The 22686-nt window shown below is 41.8% G+C and overlaps 1 protein-coding gene and 1 long non-coding RNA gene across 2 annotated transcripts in view; one reads left to right on the top strand and one right to left on the bottom strand.

Annotated features, from left to right (window-relative positions):
• The window catches only part of MCF2L2 (MCF.2 cell line derived transforming sequence-like 2), a 255566-nt gene that overhangs the window by 86918 nt on the left and 145962 nt on the right, over positions 1-22686 (top strand). The window contains exons 6-11 of the mRNA XM_081571158.1: positions 2113-2229; positions 3546-3695; positions 11680-11804; positions 12412-12526; positions 13128-13247; positions 21859-22050. Of these exons, the coding sequence (XP_081427284.1) occupies positions 2113-2229; positions 3546-3695; positions 11680-11804; positions 12412-12526; positions 13128-13247; positions 21859-22050 (819 nt within the window). The remainder of the gene's footprint in view (positions 1-2112; positions 2230-3545; positions 3696-11679; positions 11805-12411; positions 12527-13127; positions 13248-21858; positions 22051-22686) is intronic.
• Positions 1363-21977, bottom strand: LOC145538694 (uncharacterized). Its single transcript, XR_014077183.1, has 5 exons — positions 21814-21977; positions 14988-15095; positions 9735-9816; positions 6330-6483; positions 1363-3762 (listed from the first exon to the last, which is right to left on the bottom strand). It is a non-coding gene; the product is annotated as an uncharacterized LOC145538694 (long non-coding RNA).

Here is a 22686-nt window from a genome sequence, read left to right as displayed (position 1 = left end):
TGCAGGCTTCCTATTGTGTTGGCTTCTCCTGTTGCAGAGCATAGGCTCTAGGGCACGTGAACGTCGGTAGTTGTAGTACATGGCTCAGTAGTTGCAGCTCAAGGGCTCTAGAGTATGAGCTCAGTGGTTGTGGTGCACAGGTTTAGTTGCTCTGCAGCATGTGGAATCTTCCTAGATCAGGGATTGAACCCATGTCCCCTGCGTTAGCAGGTGAATTCTTTACCATTGGACCAGCAGGGAAGTCCCCTAGGATGATTTAGGGCAGAAGAAATGTTGACTTGCTGTATGAGAGTTAGTTAAGAAAGTAGTTCGGGGACACTGGCCTGGAATTGGTTTTCATGATAGATGTGCTCCCTTCAGTCCTTTTCTTTAATCTCTAAAAATTAACTAGCCTCTCCCCAGTCAGTGAGACCATAAATGCCAGAACATCAAGAATACAGAAAATAAGTTAATTTAGTTAATATAACTGGCCCTGTGATGAAAGGATGCCAAATTCAGAATCTAAGAAAACACAGAATGACTATTTTAAGGCCAAGTTTACATACCCAGTGTGTTCTATGAGTTTGATGAGTGAAATTATCGTGCTTCCCCTCTTATGTAGAATTTAAAATTTTTTTCCTTCTTGACCCATTAAAGATTCAAAGAGAAAAAAAGTTTCATGGTGAAACTGCCTCTCCAATTTTTTTTCATTTGCATGCAGTAAAATTTACTCTTTTTGATGCTGAGTTGAATGTTGTTGTTCAGTCGTGTCTGACTCTTTGTGACCCCAGGGACTGCAGCATGCCAGGCTTCTCTGTCCATCACCAACTCCCGGAGTTTGCTCCGACTCATTTCCATTGAGTCAGTGATGCCATCCAACTCTCTTAAGCCTCTGTCACCCCCTTCTCCTCTTGCCCTCCTTCTTTCCCAGCATCAGTTGTATGAGTTTTGACAAACTCATGGTGTTATTTAACCAAAACCACAGTAAAGAGACACACTGGTTTCATCACCCTCCAAAATCTTCTGATGCTGCCCCTTTGTACTCAGCTCTAACCCCAGCAGCCACTGATCTGTTTTCCATCCCTAGAATTTTGCCTTTTCCTGAGAGTGCCTTTTGAGTACGACTTCTTTCACTTAGCATAAAACATTTGGACTTTCACTTAGCATGAAACAGTCTGACTTCTTTCACTTGGCATAAAACATAAAACAATATCCTTGTTGTTTCATTCTAAAGTAGATTTATCACTTGACTAATACGATATAATATTAGGGAAAAAAGTGTATATTCTCATGTCCTCTGACCAAGAATCTGTTCTAAGAATGTATATGTTGGATATGACATGGTAAAGTTAGTACTGCCACTGGAGGAAAAGAGGGCAAGGCTTTGAAGGAAGAAGTTTATTATACTCACAGGTCAAAACAATCAACGACTGAAGAAATATAAGTCATTAGTTAAACGCTACAGTAGGGTATGTTTCAGAGATGGGAGTGAGTAGAGAGTATGATATGGTCCTTGGGACAGAGCTGGGACCATGCCCTTTGCAGGACCACTGCAGAGGAGGATAAAGGGACAGTTTGGAGTGTGTTATCCTTCTGTAGATGTCTGGGCATTCATTCAGCAGCAGGCTCGCTAATTTATGAAAACCCACTCCCTATCACCTCCAAACTTCCTCCACACAAGATTAGTTGGCGACATATCACCTTTCTTCATAGTAGGGGCATCAGCGTAGTGAATCTTCTCAATCTATACTCTTCAATGGGTCCCATTGTTATAATTTTATTTTCATATTTACCAGTCCACCCTTTATTGGAATATTCATTGCAGATTTTTAGGTCTCAGTACAGCATTTGCTTTTGGTGGCTGAAGGGTGTATCTTAATCTGGGAACTTTTCACAAAAATTTAGCTAAACAAGATCTGACTTCTAGGTAGCTTAGAACTGAGCTCATCATTTTGTTGTAGGCTGTTCAACACTCCTATTCCTCCCTCAAAGTGGGGAAATGGAAAGAGATTTTAAAATGTTTCTCTACTGGATATAAATGCCTGATCAGGCCAAGTTAAAGTACTATTTAGTAGAATCTTGATGAGCTACTTAATTATCTGTGAGCAATATAGTAGATTTTTTCTGTTATAGATTGTTACGTTAAACTCCGTTTCTGACCTTCATGACTACATTGACAAAAGCCAACTGACAGCGGATTTAGGGGGAACTTTGGAATATCGCCACAGTCAGTGGATAAATCATCGAACCGTGAGTACCAACTTATGCGCCCTTTTCAGTGTCCCTCCTGGTGTTTTAGAGACAGGGACTTAAAGATCAACTGTTGGACAGTCATTGCCCATGATGACCTAACATCGGGAAGGTTGGGTTTTCTAAGGGACAGGCTGGGGGAGAGAAAGGGTGGAAGGATAAAAGCTAGGGCTTCTCCTGCTGATTACCTTGATCTTGCCTCATTTTCTGGTATAGCGGTCTTGGGGGACTTGAGTTAGAGTGTACCTAGGGAGTTTGCGAAATACCAATACTCTGCTATACCTCAAGGAATTTAATATACTTGATCTGGGATGAGTGTCAGGCATTAGTGGGCCACAAGCTCCCCAGGTAATTCTAGTGTACAGACAGATTCAAACCTGCCAAGTCAGAAGAAGCTGCATCTAAATGTAGACACCATTGCATATTATCTGAGCTCAGGTGAGTTACTAAACCTCTCTGAGTTTGTTTGCTCCTCTGTTAAAATGAGACTAACACAGTGGGTTCTCAGCTAAAGGCAATATTGCCTGCAGAGGACATTTGTCAATGTCTTTTGGCAGACATTTTTTATAATCATAACTTGGGGAGAAGGGTGTTAACTGGCATATCCTGGGTAGAGGCCAAGGATGCTGCAAAACATCGTATAATGCCCTAGACAGGTCCCCACAATAAAGAATTATCTCACAGATAAAGGAACAGACCTTCAGAGTGAAGAGCTAATTTATCTAAGGTCATAGGGTCAAGTTGTGGCAGAGCCAAGACTAAGATCAAATTTTTTTGAGTCACCCTATTAGGGTCAGTTCCTTTGCATCTTTTCCACTTATTCACTAATCAGATGCATGGAATCAAGTTATTTTGTTAAGAGGACTCACCACAGGAAACCTCTAGCTTTCCCCTGTTTCTAGGATGACATTTCCAGGCCTTACACCTGATTGTTTTAGTTCTTACTGTTACATTTGTAAGGTACTCATCTGTGCCCAACATCCTTTCAAATTTGCCATTCCTTTTGATCCTCAAAAAAACAAACTCCTGAAAAGAAAACAAACAGATTGACTGGATCCTGCCTTCTTTCCTTCCTCACTGCCCTAGTAATATCATCCTGGCCAGTTCACTTGACCTCTTAGATCTTCAGTTCTCTCTTCTATAAAATGCAGCTAAAATGCCTCCCACTCTAGATTACTGAGGTGCTAGACAAATGTAGAGCACAAAGTTCAATGCATGGCCTACTGTGTATACTCAGGAAATACTTCTGTCCTGTTAAGATAGCATATTGGTGAATGTTCATCCCTCCACATTTTTATGATTGTCTGACCTTCCAGGCCATTGAAAACTTTGCTCTGGCATTGAAGACCACTGCGCAGATGCTTCAGACTTTTGGGGCCTGCCTGGCTACAACAGAGCTGCCCAGAAGCATCCCTTCCACTGAAGACCTTCTCATGTCCCACATGAGGCAGCAGAACAAGTTGCATGTGAGTGGTCAGTGATCTCTCAGAGGCCAGCCTCTGTGCTGGCAGATGGTCAGCTTCTTGGAGAGTTCTAGAAGCAAAATTAAAAGTTAATCCCTCTTCTCCAGTGACTTGGCAGCCACTAACCATCTTTAATCTTCTAGATAGGCAACATATGAAGAGAAAAATCTTTGAATGACTGGTAGTACGTGTGAAAGGATTGAAAGTAAGACCTGTGAAAAGCAGCCCCTCCAAAGGGAACTCATTCTGGCTTGGTGCTGGTGAGACAAGGTGTGTGAGCATCCATTCAAGGTGCACACTCCGATGATCTGCTCAGGACAGAATAGGATATAATGGACTGAAATTGCAGGGAAGGAGGGAGGGATGGGAGTTGGCTCTTGAAGCATAAGTTTTCCTGAGGTTGTTGTGAAGTTTTGGGGCAGAATAATAAGCTGACTTATTGCTTCACTTCTCTCAGGGATGTGTCTTTTTAGTTGGGAACCAATTTGAGAAAGAGGACTATGAAAGTGCTCTGAATTGGATTTAAGGAGAGGCCCCTATTAAAGGATTCATAAAAGCATGTCAGAACCTGCTGGGAAGGCACCTTGGCAGATTCTTTTAGGCCATACAGTAAAGAGAAATCTTCTCAGGTCTTATTGGATGGGTGTCAGCCCCTTTCTGCCACCAGAAGCACAAACAGACCAAAGGTATTATTTGGCAAGAGAGGGCTTCCCCAATGGCTCAGTAAGTAAAGAATCTGCCTGCAATACAGACAACACAGGAGATGCAGGTTCAATCCCTGGGTTGGGCAGATTCCCTGGAGGAGGAGATGCCAACCCACTCCAGTATTCTTGCCTGAAAAATCCCATGGACAGAGGAGCCTGGCCAGCTTCAGTCCATGGGATCACAAAGAGTCGGACACCACTGAGAGACTAAGCACACAAGCACTCCAGAACTCAACAAGGCAGCAAATCAAGGATAGAAGGTTGATACATCATAGCATTACATGTATTCTTGCTGTGTTGAACATAAGAAGAGATGAACTCTCTTATCTGTGACCCAAAATATGCAAAAATTTTGCTTTGCTAGGTGGTTGACTTTTTATTTATTCAGCATGTATTTATGACCTACCATCACATTCCAAGGAAACAAAATGCAAACTCAAAGAACATATAGTTTAGTTAGGGAAGTCAGAGTCAGGTAGTTGAGGCAAATTAATTCTTCCGTGTGTCAGGGAAAACTGTTTAATTCTGTCTTTAAGGGTCTTGGTTACCAAAGAGTTCAAACTGTATTCTCAGAATTACTGAGTAATCAAAAGGTCTGGTTTGAAACTGTAGAAACCTGAAAATTCCTGGAAATGCCTTTTAGAAGCTTGACTTATTTTATTGCCAAACATATTGGCCAAGTTCACCTCCTGTGGTTCTTGGAACATGGCATGGGGTGCGGAAGGCTCGGTCTAGGGCACCTCTCTGAAGTCTGCTAGAAAAGGGTTGGTGATCCATGCCCACAGGTCACAGACCACAGGAGACTGCAGAGTGTCAGTTAATATATGGGTGTGATACTGAACATCAGAGCCTGTAGGAAGGCACTGTGAACAGGGCTTCAGCCTGGGCTCATGAGCAAGTGTGTTCTGTATGTCGTTCCAAGAAGGGTTGGAAGAGGTTGCAGAGCAGAAGCATTAAGGTGACCAGGTGGCCAATCAGGGAGGCCTCTGGGGAAAAGATAAACAGAAACTGGATTTTAGATGAGGACACGTATCTGAGGGGGTGAAACCAGCTGTAGGTGCAGTGAGGTTTCACAGGGAAGGTAGATGAGTAAGTATTCTGTCATCTCTACACAGGCAGAGTTCCACAGAGGTAAAGAGAGGGAAAGAACCAGCCTCCGAGATGGAGCAATGTCACTTTTTTTAGTTCACAGTAGCCAGCAGTTCTTGGAATTAAAACAGGATGTGTCCAAGTCAAATTATTATGCTGTACACCCTGAAACACAGTGCTATATGTCAATTATATCTCAGTAGAACTAGAAGAAAAAAAGAGTATTAAGTGAATTTTGGTTAAATTTAAGTTATTCTGTCTTTATTTTACCAAGTAATATTAATATTCTTTTAAAGACAATACATAGTGTTTCTTCTGTGATTACTAATTGTTGACCTAGTACAACTTTGATTTCTTTGCTTCATATCTTATTAATGAGAAGCAAAAATTCCAAAAATCATTAAACTAGATTTAGATTTTTCCTCCTTCTGATCCAAAAATGCTTTAGAGAGAGACAGCGTTTATATTACAAAAAAAGAAACATTGTTTAAACTTTTACTAATAACTCAGTTTTATGATCACTTATAAATTATTTTATTTTGATTAGAGTATTTTACCTACTTTTTAAACCAAAATTTCTATAACTAATTGAATATTTTTTCCATTTAGAAAGCATCTTTTCCAAATGAAAAAATAGTGTTATACTAATTCTCAGAACAGTGAACTTTTAAGTCTATTTAAATATCTATACAAGTTACCGTGTGTGATTTATGGCTTCCTCCTAGCCTGGAGAGTTTTTGTCTGAACAACACAGTATTTAAGAGACTTGGTTAATTTCTTGATTTCCTTTCCCCAGGGGATCTTTGAGAGCCCTTATTTTAGATTCACATAAGTACATAGTTACCTCTACAATCAGCCAATGAAAATAAGGGAGTTGTTGAACTTGAGAACTTTTACAGCCTATGCACTGATTCTGTATGTAGTTGTTACCACATTCTTCAGAATTATCGTCCAAAAGAATCTCTTCTGTCTTGACCACACTCGTATATCAAACCAATCTGGTTACAAAGAAAAAAAGTCTCAGAACATTCATAGCAGAAGAAACAAATCAAACTTTCAAGCAAACTTACCACTTTGAAGGAGCCCTTCTTTAGAAGAAACATAAATTCTTTCCTTAAGGCAGAGCCACACATTGGCTCTTAATCCATATTTATGATCAAAAAGGCTCCCAACAGCAGTATTTGCTATTTTCTGTCCAATCAGATTGTGGGCACTTGGGTTTCATACTAAGACTTGAAACTTTATTTTCTCTGTGATTTCACTATACCATGGGCATCCCTTGTGGCTCAGCTGGTAAAGAATTCGCCTGCATTGCAGGAGACTTGGGTTCGATCCCTGGGTTGGGAAGATCCCCTGGAGAAGGGAAAGGCTCCCACTCCAGTATTCTGGCCTGGAGAATTTCATGGACTATATAGTCCATGGAGTCGCAAAGAGTCGGACATGACTGAGTGACTTTCACTTCACTTCACTTTGCTATACCATCTGAGGAAGAGAAAGGAAGAGAGAGTCCTGTACACATATTCAGCATTGGTCTTCTTTTGGGGGAGACTAAGGTCCTCAAAAGTCAAGGCAAGCACACATAACTCAGCACACTCATCCTGCCCCTGTATGTGCTTCTTGCACATGGATGGACAGTTGGAGCATACATTTAGAGCGTGTGCACACAAGGACCCCAAACTCCTCTGAAAATTGGATCCTTCTCCAAGGAGAGCTCTTATTTCCTGAGGAAAGGCAGCCTTGACAGAATATAGGCCATCTCTCAGTGTACAAGCAGTATGGCCACACTCACCTGCTACCACTAGGATCCTATCTGCACAAGAGAAAACTCACTGAAACTCCCAAGAACATATACAGATGTTCCCAGAAGCAAGACCCTGAGCTCCTCCTCCAGCCTGAATGCCAGCAGTTAAAAAAAAAAAAAAAAGACCAAGGATATTTTCTTTCCATGGGAACAAAACTAAAGATCCTTGGGCCATAGGACAACTGGAAAGCAAGTTCCCATCCACATGAAGCAAGGGAAATTGAGGTTGCCTCACACCATATATAAAGATTCTCTTAAAATTGATCAAAGAACTAAATATAAAGTCTAAAACTATGAAACACTTAGAGGAAAATACAGATGTAAATCTTTATGACTTTAGATTAAGCAATGGTTTTGTAGATATACACCAGTTCTTGTCAACTTAACCATAAAAAGACAAGCAACTCAATTTTAAAACAAGCAAAGGTAGTTAGGACTCCTTGCTTTCACTGCTGAAGGCCTGGGTTCAATCCCTGATCTGGGAACTAAGATCCCACAAGCCACAGCAATGCCAAACAAAAAATAAGTAAAAATTAAAAAATAAAAATGGACAAATAATTTGAATAGACATGGGTTGCAAAGAGTCAAACACAACTAAAGTTATTTAGCACGCACACACATATCCAAAGAAGGTATATACATGACTTATTAATTCCCAGGTGACTCAGTGGTTAAGAATCTGCCCGCCAGTGCAGGAGATGCGGGAGACACAGATTCAATCCCTGGATTGGGAAGATGCCCTGGAGAAGGAAGTGGCAACCTACTCCAGTATTCTTGCTTGGGAATCCCACAGACTTAAGAGCCTGGTGGACCACAGTTCATGGAATCACAGCAAGTCAGACACACTGAGCGACTGAGCACAAAGCACGTGAAGACGTGCAACATTATTAGTCAGTAGAGAAATGAAAATTAAAACTGTGATGATATACCTACCAGGATGGCTATGTAGTCTGACTGCTGTATCCATGATTCTTAATCCAACGATTCAAACTACTGTGGATTGAAAATATTTTAAAAATTCCAGAAAATTTCTAAAAGCAAAAAATGGAAATTGCCTTGCACCTGGAAATGACTTACATAGCATTTACACTGTATTAGGTATTATAAGTAATCTAGAGATGACTTAAAATATGCAGGAAGATGTCTGTATGTTATATGCAAATACTATACCATTTTATATAAGGGACTTGAGCATCTGCAGATTTTGGTATCTGAGGCAGGTGCTGGAACCAATCCCCTGTGGATACCAAGAGACAACTGTGCGGGCATTGTAAATTTGACTCTATTTTCTTTGTAGGAAATCCCAATAATAATGTTAATTTTATTTTGAATTTAAAATACCTATATAATCTGATGGTTTTTGAAAACATGTTTCCTGGCTTTGTCCACTCAAAAGGACCTGGAAGCAAAGACACCCTAGTAACAATGCATATGCCAGCTAGCACTCAGATCTTGATTTATAAATATCACTTTCTATCAAAAGAAAGCAAGACTCCTTGGAGAAATAGGAAAATATAAAAGACAAGAAAGGAAAATACAAGAAGGACCTGGAATATTTTGTTTTGCCAAAAACCTAGAAAGGTCCCAAAGATTAATCAAGGCTCAATCAAAAAGGGAGAACCAGCTCAAAGAGGGGCTCACAATGGCCAAAGTTGGACACTTTAACCATCAAAAACAATACTGACTACAATTGACTAACATACTAAAAAATAAAAAATTTGAGTATGTAGTAATAACCCCCAAAATAATAGAAAACTTATCTAGTGGCCTATACTCTTTTAAAATGTGAGTGATTAAAAGAATAAAAGGCCAAAGAACTGGTCCTGATTAAAGAGATATGACAATTAAATACAGTGTTCAAGCCTGGATTATAGAAAAAGGAATTTTATAAGGGATGTTATTGGGACAACAGGAGAAATCTGAATATGAAATTTGCATATTAGATAATGTGTCAGTGTTAAACATCTAGAATTTTTTTACTATTGTGGGTATTTAAGAGTCATGCTCTTAGGGCAAAGGTGCACGATATTGGTGAAAGACGTTAGATGGTTCAGAAACAATTTATGGAACAAGGAGAAAAGAAGGAATAGAGGGAATGAGAGAGAAAGCAAATGTGACAAAACGTGAAAAGTTGGTGAATAGGGATGAAAAAGTATATGGGAGTTCTTTGCAAGTCTGTTTTCATTTCAAAATTTTAAAGTTTAAAACATGAAAAGTCTCTCTCTCTCTTTTTTTTTTTTTTACAGGAAATAGCTAATAAATGTAAACAAATAACAGAGTTAGAAAACCCTAATGAAATAAATGACTAGGCCAACAATCATCAATCATTAGGTTGTATCTGACTTCTGTGCTGATTTGTCAGTGGTCTGCTCTATATAGGTATTAAATATTTTGAATTGTCACCACTGTGAACAAGGACAAACTCCGTTTGGGGATTGGGCAACTTACCTTTATGCTGTCCAAGTACCATAGTTCCTCAGTCTTTCCCTCCATGTTTATGGCATATTTTGGTAACCCTATTGAAGCTTTTCTATAGGGAGAAGGAGAAGGGAAAAGCTAAGAGCATTTACTAATGACTGCTTTTTTCTCCCCCATCATACCTTGATTTTAATCCATCTGCAACCTAATTTCTTTAGACTATTTTTAATTCATCCAACCTACAAATATTTAATGAGCACTGATGAGATAAGAAATGAGGGCTGATACCTGAGAGTGGAAAAGAAGGATTATGTCCAGTTCCCAGGCAGGAATACCAGCCAGGTGGCCGACTTGGGGCATTACCTGGAGAGGACAGAGCCACAGGGTCTGTCCAGTGAATTTTGATCAGAGAAGTCAAATCTGTCATCAGCCCAGATCTTAGGACAAGATTTGAGGCTGGATGTAGGTAGTGGAGGGCTTCCCAAGGGTGAATCCTGAGGTGAAATGGGGGACAAGGAGCAAAGGTATAAGGTTGAGAGGGCCTGGATTTCTGTGTGACTGGAGTGGAGAGTAAAAAAACCCTTCCACGGGGAATGAATGCGCTCTGCATCAGTGAGGTTGGTGGTGGCTGGCCTGCAGGAAGAGATTTAGTGTTTGTGTGCATCGAGGAGATTGCTTGGTAATTATGGGCCTATTCTTACCTTTAAGGCATACCAAACCAGCATCTTGAGTGATCCAGGAACCAAACCCCAAACTCACAGCCGCAAAATTCTAGGCCAGACTCCATCCCTTTTGGCCTACCTTATGTGTAATGATCAGGGCATTGAGAGATCACTTGCACTATGCAAGTAGAGGACTAGAGCCACTGGATTTGGAAGGAGATAACCTGACATCTTCCCCAGTTGCAATGCCCTAAGTCCCCATGTAAAAAGAGAGAATCGGATTGCCTTGGAAATATGAATCTTCCCATGTCAAACTGAAATTGCTGCTCATCTTCTCTGTACTTTGATAGTTGAACAAGGCCACACTTTGGGGCAGGGACAGGACTGGCAGATGTTTATTGATGAGACCGGATGAAGTTTTTTTCATGGTTAACTGTATGGCATCTTCCATCACTTAACATTTGATATCTGTCATTTTCTTATTTCTGGCCACTATCTTGGATTAAAAAACAGATTTTATTAACTAATTATTTTAAATTTATAGTAACTTGAGATATGCACAAAATTTAAGAGTTGTTGCTTTTGGAGTGGGAACATGGATGGGCTGTGGACATAACACTTGGTTTTTCAATATGCGCATGTGTGCATGCTAAGTCACTTTAGTCATGTCTGACTCCTGCGACGCTGTGGACTGTAGCCCACCAGGCTCCTCTGTCCATGGGATTCTCTAGGCATGAATACTGGAGTTGGTTCTCATGCCCTCCTCCAAGGGATCTTCCCGACCCAGGGATCGAACATGCATCTCTTATGTCTCCTGCATTGGCAGGCAGGTTCTCTACCACTAGCACCACCTTGGAAACCCCTTTTCAATATGTACTCTTTTGCATATTTTGAATTTTGTATCATGTATTTGTATTATCTATTAGGAGCAAGTTAATCAATTTAAAAAGCTATAGCTTGACTTCTAGTTAGCACTTAATTTGCTAAATATAATAATATAATAAAAATAAACTTACCATTGTACTCAGGCTTCCCAGGTAAAGAACCCGACTGCCAATGCAGGAAACATAAGCGACTCGGGTTTGATCCCTGGATTGGGAAGATACCCTGGAGGAGGCAATGGCACCCCACTCCATTATTGTTGCCTGGAGAATCCCAGGGACAGAGGATCCTGGTGGGCTATAATCCGTAGGGTCACAAAGAGTCAGACTGTGGCAACTTAGCATGCACACATGCACCACTGCACTCATCTGAAGTCTACCTAGAATTTACTTTTAATTCCTTCTAAGAGAGACTATATTTCCTTTCTCTAGGATGAGCTGAAATTACTTGGAAAGCAAGGGGCCACACTGCTGTCATGCATGCAAGAACCAGCAGCCAAAAGTCCCACCAGCAAACTCAGTCTCAATGAAGTTGAGAATGTAGCTACCATGCAAAGGTGAGTGAGAAGGGTGGTATCTGCTTTTTCTGGAGAGAATACATAGAACCAAGGTGATGTGAAACAACCAAGAACAGATTGGAACATGGGTCTTGGTGGGGTCAAGGAAGAAGAATATTTGAGACAACAAAGGAAAAATCGTAGTGTCCTTCTGGCATCCATCTACAGAGATCTTTTTATGATAAAGCCATTCCCTCCTCCTATGATCTGCTTTTATCCCAGGATGTCAAGGAATATGGTAGTATTTACTGAGTCTTCATTGCCAAAAAACTGTTTGGTTAGGTGCTATGTTTGCACACCTGTCTTCTTAGGTGGAAAGAAATAGGCAGAAAGGTAAGGTTACCTGGAGCACATTTTAAAGGTTACCTGGGGCACATTTTAAAGCATGGCAGCTGCATCTGAGGTTTCTGTCTAGCGCTGAGGGTATCCTGATTGAAAAATGGAAAATAGGGAAGCCAGCTGAATCATGAGAAAGTCATAGGTGACACAGACTTCAAAGTAAGGAGATCATCACAATTAGTAACCCTGACTGAAAACATGGGTGTTATCTGCATGAGCTGTGGAAATGAACGCTAATCACATGTCCTTTCTTGTTCTTTCTTGACAGGTTATTAGTTCAGTTGGATGAAACAGAAAAAGCCTTTAGTCAGTTCTGGTCTGAGCATCACCTGAAGCTTAATCAATACCTACAACTACAGCACTTTGAACACAGTTTCTGTGAGGTGTTATTTTCTTGTTTAATAAAACTTCCTTTTATGGTTCTGTAAGGGGATTGCACAGTTCGGTGACTTCTGGTTCTCTCTTCCCCCTTGAACTCTGGGTATCAGGCTCCGCATCCTCTTCCTAGTCCAGTCCCTTCCATATATCTTTGATTCCTCTTCTCACCTTTTTACTGGGGGTAGCAATGTACCAGCATCCCATTTTCCCACATGGTATTTCAGTGATGGTTTACCTTCCTTTTTGATTCAGTGTAGCTTCAATATTCCATCTACACATTGTCTCAGCACCCCCAGGTGTTTTTTTTTTTTTTTAACATAATTCATTTACTTTAATTGGGGATTAGATGATATGCTTTTAACATTATTATTTGCATTTTGAATTTATTCTTCAGTCATTCGTCACATTTATGAGGTATTTATTAAGGCATTTCAGTACCCCCAGCTTAATCTGAAAGCTGATGAGTTGTTTAAAAAAAAGTCTATATAGATATGCACATATCCTGAATCATTTTTGGATTTTCAAGTTGTCTAGAGTATAACAAGCCTATACCTGCAGATGGGATGTCCATTGGCTTATTTCTGGGCTTTCTAATATGTCTTGTAGGTTAAGCTAGCCCTGGACAACTTGTTGGCAGAGCAAGCAGAGTTTTCAGACATCGGAGACAGTGTGATGCATGTGGAACAACTTCTTAAGGAACACAAAAAACTGGAAGAAGAAGGCCAGGTTTGTTTGTTTGTCTGTTTGTTTGTTTGTTTCCATTTTTGTGGACTGGGAAGAAGGTCCCTGTGGATGGTGACAGATCATGGCCACTCATTAATTGTTAGAAGGTTGCCAAAAGACACAGGATTGCCCAAATACTGACTTTTTAGTGACGCCACTCCCACCCCCAGGTCCCCAGGGAATTATGCACATTAACAACTATGAGGAATAATGCAGGCAGTACAGAGTTCTGTTAAGGCTGCTGGAGCACCCAGTTGAGGCTGGAGGCTTAGGTGGGGTGAGAGTTCCAGGTGGCCCTGCCCATTCATTCAGTGACAAAACTAGGGAGGAATAGCAGGAAGTAAGGTCACATTGGGTGTGTTACCCACTGGGCCGGATGTGGAGGCAGGCTTGGTGGTAAGGAGGGGAAACTTTAAAAGGAGAAACCAGAAAAAAAGAAACTAGTTTTATAATAAGCAAGATGGTGAAAAGGGGGAAATTGGTCCACATTAGTTCTGTTGCTACACAGAGTCGGTAAAGCTTTCTCCTTTCTCATGCTCAAAGAGTTGTAAATATCAGACTTGTAAAGGAATATACCTCTCAAGTTCTGGCACCCAAGTTAAACAGTTTCCCAGATCTGTACACAGATCAGCACTTAGGAGTGGGTCTATCTTTAATCTTTACAGATTTGGCTTGTTACAAATTAAGAAAGACCAGTCAGTTCTTACCAGAGAAGTTCCTCTCTGCTTTCCTTTGATTAGGGTCCCTTTTTTGTCTCCTGGAAACTAAGTATTCTATAGTTGCCATTTCCATTCTGAGCTAATCTGGAGGTGTCCTTCCTCTAGATTATGGTAGATGGTAATTTCATGGTACTAGAGGTTTGCTTCTCAAAGTGTGATTCTCTGGCCAGCAGCGTAGATGTCACCTCAGTGAGAACTTATTAGAAATATGGGGAAATCTCAGGCCCCGCCTCAGAATCAAAATCTGCATTTTAATAAGATCTCCAGGTGTTTGACATGCACATTAAAGTTCAGCGTTTGACATTCACATTATTGTTAGAGACATTTGTTGTTTTTTGGTTGCTAAGTGGTTTCTGACTCTTTGTGACCCCATGGACTGTAGTCCGCCAGGCTCCTCTGTCCATGGAATTTTCCGGGCAAGAATACTGGAGTAGGTGCCATTTCCTCCTCCAGGGGATCTTCCTGACCCAGGGATTGAACCTGCATCTCCTACGTTGGTGGGCAGATCCTTTACCGTTGAACCAGTGGGGAAATTCCCTAAAAAAATGGTAACAAATGTAAGCCAAGGGCACTCTGGCTTTAAGAGCTATCAGTTGTGAGTTCTGAGATGAAAGTGCTTTTGCAGTAGGAGCACGCAGGCCCACCTGTGCGCACAGACTCACTCAGCAGTCCCACCTTTCCCTCGTGAGCACCCCTGTTATCCATGATCGTTGACAGCTAATTGCTTTAGTGTTGAAGGCATGAGTTATGAGAAATGTTTATTAAACAGTGAAAGAAAGCTGAATTTCGTGTATGTGATATCTGTGTGTCTCAGAGTCTCCAAGATACTCAGTCTCTGGGTCTCAATTTTATGTAATTTTAGTTTTTTTCAAGTGAACTCCTTATTAAATGTGGATACTATGTATTTTCATTTATGTACATTCATATTTTAGGAAAAATATGCCTCATCAATCCCAGTACCTTCATTTTTGGTTTGAAAAATATGGTTTTACATATAAATACATACACAAAGGTAGCTGCTGACCTGATAGGAAGGTATTCACTCATCACCAGGTATTCCTTGTCTTAGATTCTGTGGCTTTAGTGGTGAACCAGACAGTCAAGACCCTATTTTCACACAAGTTGCATTCTACTGGGGAGAGACAGACAAGTGAACAGTAATCAGATAAATCAACATCAGATAGTGACAAATGAGATGGGGAAAATTATAGGACATGAGAGAAAGTGAGTGGGGGGTGCTACTTTATTAGTTAGGAAAGGCCTCTCAGACTTTTGATCTGAGATCTGGATAGCCATGCAAAGATTTAGGGAATAGCAGTCAAGGCAGAGAAGCTGCAAGGACAAAGGTCTTGAGGTGGAAACAAGGTTGGGAGTCCCAGAAGTGTGGCTGGACTGTGATGACTAGGAAAGAACAAGTGGGAGCACTGGTGGTGAGGATTAGATTTTATTCTCGGCAGAATGGAAAGCTGTTGGACAGTGCTCTGGGTTGCGTTTTAAGTATTGAGGGTGGATCTGCATGACTGCATTCACGTTCTCTCTTCTGCCTACCTCCTTAGACTTGTGATCTTTGGTACATACTTTAAAAATCGCTGACTGTGGGTAGGGGCGAAACCTGTGGTCACAGGACATCTTTCTTGGGCAATGTTCCTGAACCAGCTGGACTCACCCACTGCAGATGACCCACAGAGTCCACATTGGTTTTACCCATTCTGTGCCTTGTTTACCCTGGTTTTTTACTTGTTTTCTAAAGGATGCAGTAGACCTTTTCATTTGCCTTTGAGTGATCCAAACAAAGCCATCTAATCATAATCAGGACTTTTTAAACATACCTTCACTCAGATTTCTAAGTGGAATTGTTTCTTCAAGTGATATGGGCTTGGCTAATCTCTTTATCCTGTAAATTGTTAAAGGAAAGAGGTGATGTTCGGATAGAATCTACCAAAATTTGCTTGAGGTTTGTCTTTTCTCAGCACTTGGGGTCAGCTTCTTTTGCAGCATAACCACATGCTGATTTATGGGTTGTTGCCAGGTTCTTTATTCTGTGTAGTGGTATCATCCTCACAGGTTATCTCTGAGTCAACTCTCTAACCAGATCCTCTTGCATACTAATTGAACCTGCTCTTTTACCCTGTTCTGGTTTGAGAGTTTAGTTGTCTTTTGGGTGCTCAGCTCTCATTCTTAGAAGTGATAGTTTCAGTCTCCCTGACTCCTTTAAAAGCAGAACTTCCTACAGGGTTTCGGCTGTGAGGCATGCTCAGGCCTTTGGTAATGGGCCAGCAAGGAATGTATCCAGACAAAACAGTGAGACCCAACACTTTTTCATCCTTGACATCTCCCTCCAGGGCTAGGGGCCAGGAGTTACCCTACTATGTCCAAGAAGGCATGGAACCCAGATCTTTAACCTAGAGATAAAATGTAGCTGGAAGGGCTACATGAAAGATATAATATAGCTGGAAGGGCTACATGACTTTTTTTTGCGGTGGAAATTTTCAAGCACACAAAAAACTAGATTGACTAGTACAAGGGACTCCCATGTGTCTACAGCTCAGTTCCAACAACCATCAACTTTCTGCCATTCTTGTTTCACCTGGCTCATTTCCCCATGCATGCACTCCACTCCTCTGCTGTTACTATCTGTGGACCTGTTCTGGGTTCCCTGAAGGGCAGCATCACCCCTTCTTCACCATTTTCTTCTATAGTAGACATGCTCATCTTCCATTATAGCAGTAGAGTCTTTGGCGGGTGGGGGGTATGATAACTTGTTATTACAATAAAGGCTTTGAATTACAAGCTACAACTTGACTATCCAGCCTTCTGAAATTTTCAGCATCTGAAAGATGCCAGGCAGACTTATGATTAGAGCACCGGATTTCAGCTATTTCTTTCTTATTATTTCTTTTTTTACTTTGGAGGTTTTGTTCCCTGATTACCTTGAGCAGAAGCTGTATAGACTGAAAAACAAGCTGCAATTTGGAGGTTTTGCAGTAAAGTTCTTTGCAGGCAACTAAAGGATTTGATAGTCATAGCTGTACAGCCATTATTCTAGCACGTGTGGGGAGACCATGTGGACTGGAAGATGGTAAGACACAGGCTTTGGAGTCAGATGGAACTGGATTCAAATCTTGGCTCTAACAACTACCAACTGTGTGACACTAGTCAAGTTTCTTAGCCTTTCTGAATGTATCTTCTCATCTATAAAATGGATATGAACCTGATGTATAGTAAGGACTGATGAGTGCCTGGAACGTAGTAGGTGGTCAGAGCTTAGAAGCTATTAATAATATCCATTCATTTCAGTAATTTTCCAGCCATCTGCTATTGACTCATGTGTTGTACTTATGGATCTCTTCCCCAAATCTATTTGCACCTATTACTCACATCTTTCCTCCAACATTGCAAGCATTTTAAGAACAGTTCTGAAGGTGTGATGCAGCATGCCAAATCCGGGGCAGCTGTGACCACCACAGGACGCCTGGGGAGCATCCATTGGTAAAGTTCCCTGGGCCCAGAAAACTTGCACTATTCTTAATAAATTAGGTGCTGGACTTAGGAAAAAAAGTCAACAGAGATTTCCTGGCCAAGTTTTCCTGCTTCTATATTTGGCTAAAGTCAGACAGGTTCAATCAACCAAATGAGGTCTCTGAGCTCGGGCAGGACAAGCACAGCCATTTTTCTCTGTGTGTGTTGGCTGCAGCTAGATTCTGGAGCCAGACTGCTTGAGTTTGAAGCCTGGCTCTTCTCTTTCCTACCCAGGTCACCCTGGGCCATTGTGTCTCCACTCTTCTTTTGTAAAACACCCCCCTACATTAAAGGTTTATATTGTGAAGAGTTAAAGAAATAGTCAATGTAAACATTCAGAACAGTACTTAGCATATGGTAAGCTCTCAGTGAATGTTTTTGTTGATATCACAGAGGTAGTGGGGTAAATTTTGGGCTGCAGAATGTTTCCTAGGTTCAATCTTCAGTGGTTGAGCAGTTCTACTTCTTATATTCATCCTGCAAATATTTATTGATTTCCTACTATGCTACATACTGCTCTGAGTTCTGGACACAGGAATGAGCAAAATAGTCCAAAATCACTGCCCAAGAAATTAGCATTGTAACCTTCTTTGAGTGATGGTGACCAGTGCGTCTATCTGGGCCTTTGCTGTTTTGAATAAGTGCACTGGGTATTTGTCCCTAAGTTCTTCTAAATAATCTTGCTTGATTCATATCATTTTATTCCCATATCATTATCCCAAAACAACAATCCTTTGTTTTGCACAACAATCATTTGTTCTTAAGTACCTAATATGTGCTGTGTACTCGTAAAGAGCAGCAGAAAAAGAGCTGGTGCATGCCAACAAGTGTCTGTGGAATAATGCGGGCAGTAGATAGCTGATCACAACACAGTCAAGTTCATGTTCTGGTTGAAAAAGGCATAAGGTGTTATGGGAGCACAGAGGAGGGGCATCAAAATAAAATGGTGGAGTCAGAGAAAGTTTCCTGAAGTAGATGAACTCTGAAGGGTGGTTTGGAGTTAGTTCCAGAGTAGTGTGGGTACATGGGGAGGGGTGTAGGGGTGAGGAGGGAAGGGGAGGGTTGATGAGGGAAGGATGGGGCTTTCTAGGCAGAAAGAGCAAGTAGAGAAGGTATGGAGGCTCAAAGTCATCTGACTGTTTGGAGAACTACAAAGGAATCATTAGTTCAGTTACAGCAGAGGACAGGGTGGCAGAGTGAACAAGGAGGAGGCACGGGTGTGAGCCAGGTAGTGAAAGACCTTTTGTGCATTCCTCAGGAGTCTGAACTTCCTCCTGAAGACGGTAGGGAGCCAGGAAAGGATCTGAGGCTCTGAAGTGATATAGACATGAATAAACATCATGATGGAATTGCTGCTTCATCAGCAGTGTGGAGCATGACTTGAAGGAGGGTTTAAAGGAAATCAAGGAGACCAGCTGTCCCAGTCAAAAAGCACCAAGGTCTGAACACACAGTAACAAGGAGGAGGTAGGGAGTGGCTCAGAGTTCCAAAGGTATTAAGAAGGAGGTGTGTTCTGTGGGACTTGGTGAATGATTGACTGGGTAGGAAGCAGGGGCTTTAAAATTGTTGAAATCATAAACCACTGTAAATTAAGACAGTGTCATGTTATCATCATCTAGGGTCATCACGATTCCTTGTGTTACTATGAAAAGCTAAACTAGGGCAAATGCTGTAGCTTGGATGCTCAACATGGTCGGTGAGGGTGTGAGTGGGCCTTCTGTCCTGAAGCCTTTGAGGACATGGCAGTCCTCTGTCTTGACTCAGTTCAGCGTCGTTCACACAATTCCAGCCAAGCAGATCACTGTATCCCCTAGTTCACTGGTTCATTTGTTCTTTTATCTTATTGGCCAAATATTTATGGGATGCCTGCTAAGTGATCTCATGGGGCTTATGTAATGGTGGGCATGGGTAGAAGAAGAAGGAATCATATACTAAAGTAAAGAAAGAAAATACTTTCAGATAGAGGTAAGTGGTTTTAAAAAATGAAAACAGAGTGAGGGAGAGGGCCCGGGAGGAGGCTGGCTAAGAGCTTCGACCTGGGAGGAACATCCCAGGGAAGGGTACTGAGATAACAGCTAGTTTAGTTGCTCACCTGGATTACTGCAGTCGTTCCGTAACTGGTCTCCTTGCTTTCCCTATTCTCTGCTATTTTTGACACCACAGCTGAAGCAATCCTTTCAAAATATGAATAAGATCCTCTCCTCAAGCCTTCCAGCACACCCCATGTCATAATGAGTAAGAGACAAAGCACCCACAATGGCAGCAAGGCCCTCCCTGGTCAGACCCTCTTCTTTCCTCTCTGATCATGTCTCCTCCTTTCTTCCCTGCTTTCTCTGCTGCAGCCCCAGTGGCTTCCTCCTGCTGCCTGAACATGTCAAACATGCTCCCATCTTTCTGCCAAGTGCTGCATGGTTGTCTCTCACTTTAGGTTTTGGCTCTTGTGTCATGTTGGTGGCCTCTGCCTGGCATAAACCAGAATTCCAGACTCTCAGAAGAAAGCAGGTCTTCAACATAAAACATACTCTTTTCACAAACAGTTTAGGTATCATGAGTCATTCTTTTTTAAAAAAATTTTTTTGGGGATTGCTCTGGGTCTTCATTGCAGTGCACAGGCTTCTCATTGAAGTGGTCCTCTTCTGGAGCACAAGCTCTAGGCGTGCAGGCTCAGCAGTTGCAGCTTGAGGGCTCTATAGCACAGGCTCAGTAGTTGTGTCGCCTGGGCTTAGTTGCTCCACGGCATGTGGAATCTTCTCAGACCAGGGATTGAATCCATGCCCCCTGCGCTGGCAGGCAGATTCTTATCCACTATACCACCAGGGAAGTCCCTTGTTAGTTAGTTCAGTTACTCAGTTGTGTTCGACTCTTTGCAACCCCATGAACCGCAACATGCCAGGCCTCCCTGTCCATCACCAACACCTGGAGTCCACCCAAACCCATGTCCATTGTGTTGGTGATGCCATCCAACCATCCCATCGCCCATCGTCCCCTTCTCCTCCTGCCCTCAGTCTTTCCCAGCATCAGGGTCTTTTCAAATGAGTCAGCTCTTCGCATCAGGTGGAAAGTATTGGAGTTTCAGCTTCAACATCTGTCCTTCCAAAGAACACCCAGGACTGATCTCCTCCAGGATGGACTGGTTGGATCTCTTTGCAGTCCAAGGGACTCTTGAGAGTCTTCTCCAGCACCACAGTTCAAAAGCATCAATTCTTCTGTGCTCAGCTTTCTTTATAGTCCAACTCTCACATCCATACATGACCACTGGAAAAACCATACCACCAGGGAAGTCCCTTGAGTCATTCTAATTAAGGATGATAGAAACCCTCCTGACTTTCCCAGGTGCCAGCCAAGGACCAGCCTTGCAAACAGACCTTTCTAAGGACAACAGTCTCAGGCTCCTGTGCTAACTTTTCTGCACAGCACAGCTAGCACCTTCCCAGTGAGCCCTTCTCTCACCACCCTCTTTAAAATAGCAGCTCCTCTACTAGCACTCCCTGCCCTCCTCTCCCTGTTTACTTTTTCTCCATAGCACTCATCACTGACTAAGATAACTATATCGTCTACATATTTGTTTATTGCCTGCATCTTCTACTAAAATGTAAGCTTCATGAGGGGAGGGATTTTTGCCTGGTTTGTTTACCACCAAACCCCCAGCACCTGGACAGTGCTTGGTACATGGCAGGTATTCAATAATATATGATGAATGAATTAAAAACAGGAAAACATGGCACATGTGGTTAGAACAAAACAAGCTGTGCAGAAAGAGGTAGGAGATGCGGTTGCTGAGCTGATGAGTTGAGAGCAGACAGGGACCTTGTGGGCTGCAGGAAACAGCTTAGACAAACATATTTCTTAAGTCTCATGATCTCTCCATAGGATTGCCCAAACCAGATCTTTACCATTTTCTCAACCTCAACTCACTCTCCTCTCTCCTTGGGGCAACATGTCTATCTCTTTTCCTTTTCATTCAGTTGACAGGATAATTCAGTCTCCAGTTCTGTCCAGTGTAACACTTCATGCTCTTCTGCCCTAGAATTTATCACAGCTGTAACAAGTTAATTATTTGTATAATTCATTTAGTATCTGAGTTCTCCATTGAACTGAAAAATCCTAGCTTGTTAATGCTATATCCTCAGTGCCTAACCCAGAACTCAACAAATATCTGAATGAATGACTTGCTTTCTTCAGAGTGCAGATGACCCTGGACTAGGCTAGGCCTCCTGGGGATCTTGAACCACCCCAGCACCTTTCCATGCTCTCAGCCTAAAACCTGATCACCATCTCCCTAGCCTCCCCCAGATTTGAAGCACACGGTGCCAGGCAAATCCCAGCCTCACCATGACTCAGTTTCTGATGCTTGGCCGTGGATGTTCACTTTGCAGGAGTCCTTGGAAAAGGCCCAGCTGCTTGCAGTAATTGGGGACCAGCTTATCCAAAACCGCCATTATGCAGTGGACTCCATCAGACCCAGGTGTGCGGAGCTCAGGCACCTTTGTGATGACTTCATCAATGAAAACAAAAAGAAACATGACATTTTAGAAAAGTCCTTGGAGTTGCATAGAAGGTTGGACAAGGTGAGCAAAACTAAGCCGTGACCATGATGTGTGCAAAATGTCCTGTGAAGAAGTCTTAATCATATTTGCCCTCCCTACCCCTCATTATTGTTGAGAGGATAAAGTGCTTCATGTGGAACAGTACTCAAAAGGCATTAAAAACTGTACCAATCTGAAGTTATAGAAGTACTGAAGGTGAAAAATGCCCTAGCCATCCACCACATCCCATTTGAATGAAAAAAAGTCCACATCTCCTGTGTGGACTCAGACTTAAAGTGTGTTTTGACCTGGCCCAGCCCTTCTTGATGCCCCATCAAGTGTACAGAGAACCAAGCACTATAGTTGCAAAGTGCTTCTCCTCATAAAAAGCATCAGATTGTGAATCCTTTTGAAGAAGCCTAAGTAATAATGACCATTATACACTCCTACCATATATTGAGCACCTACTGTGTTCCTACCAGGAGCATAATTGCATCATCTATTTAATCCTTAATATAACCTGTGAGGAAGATAATAGTGGCCTCATTTAAGAGATAGAAATTGATAGTCAACATAGTTGAATGGGTTGATGAGTCACAGCATTTAGTACATAAGGTGAGCATGCTGTAATTGCAGATTTCCTGATGGACCACTCTGGAGACTCTGATTCAGTAAGTC

This window comes from Giraffa tippelskirchi, chromosome 2 (assembly GCF_054371585.1).
Source record: "Giraffa tippelskirchi isolate mGirTip1 chromosome 2, T2T-mGirTip1v1.2.pri, whole genome shotgun sequence".
Taxonomy (NCBI): domain Eukaryota; kingdom Metazoa; phylum Chordata; class Mammalia; order Artiodactyla; family Giraffidae; genus Giraffa; species Giraffa tippelskirchi.
The sequence above is the reverse complement of the archived record's forward strand: the minus strand, read 5'-3'. Positions and strand labels throughout refer to the sequence as shown.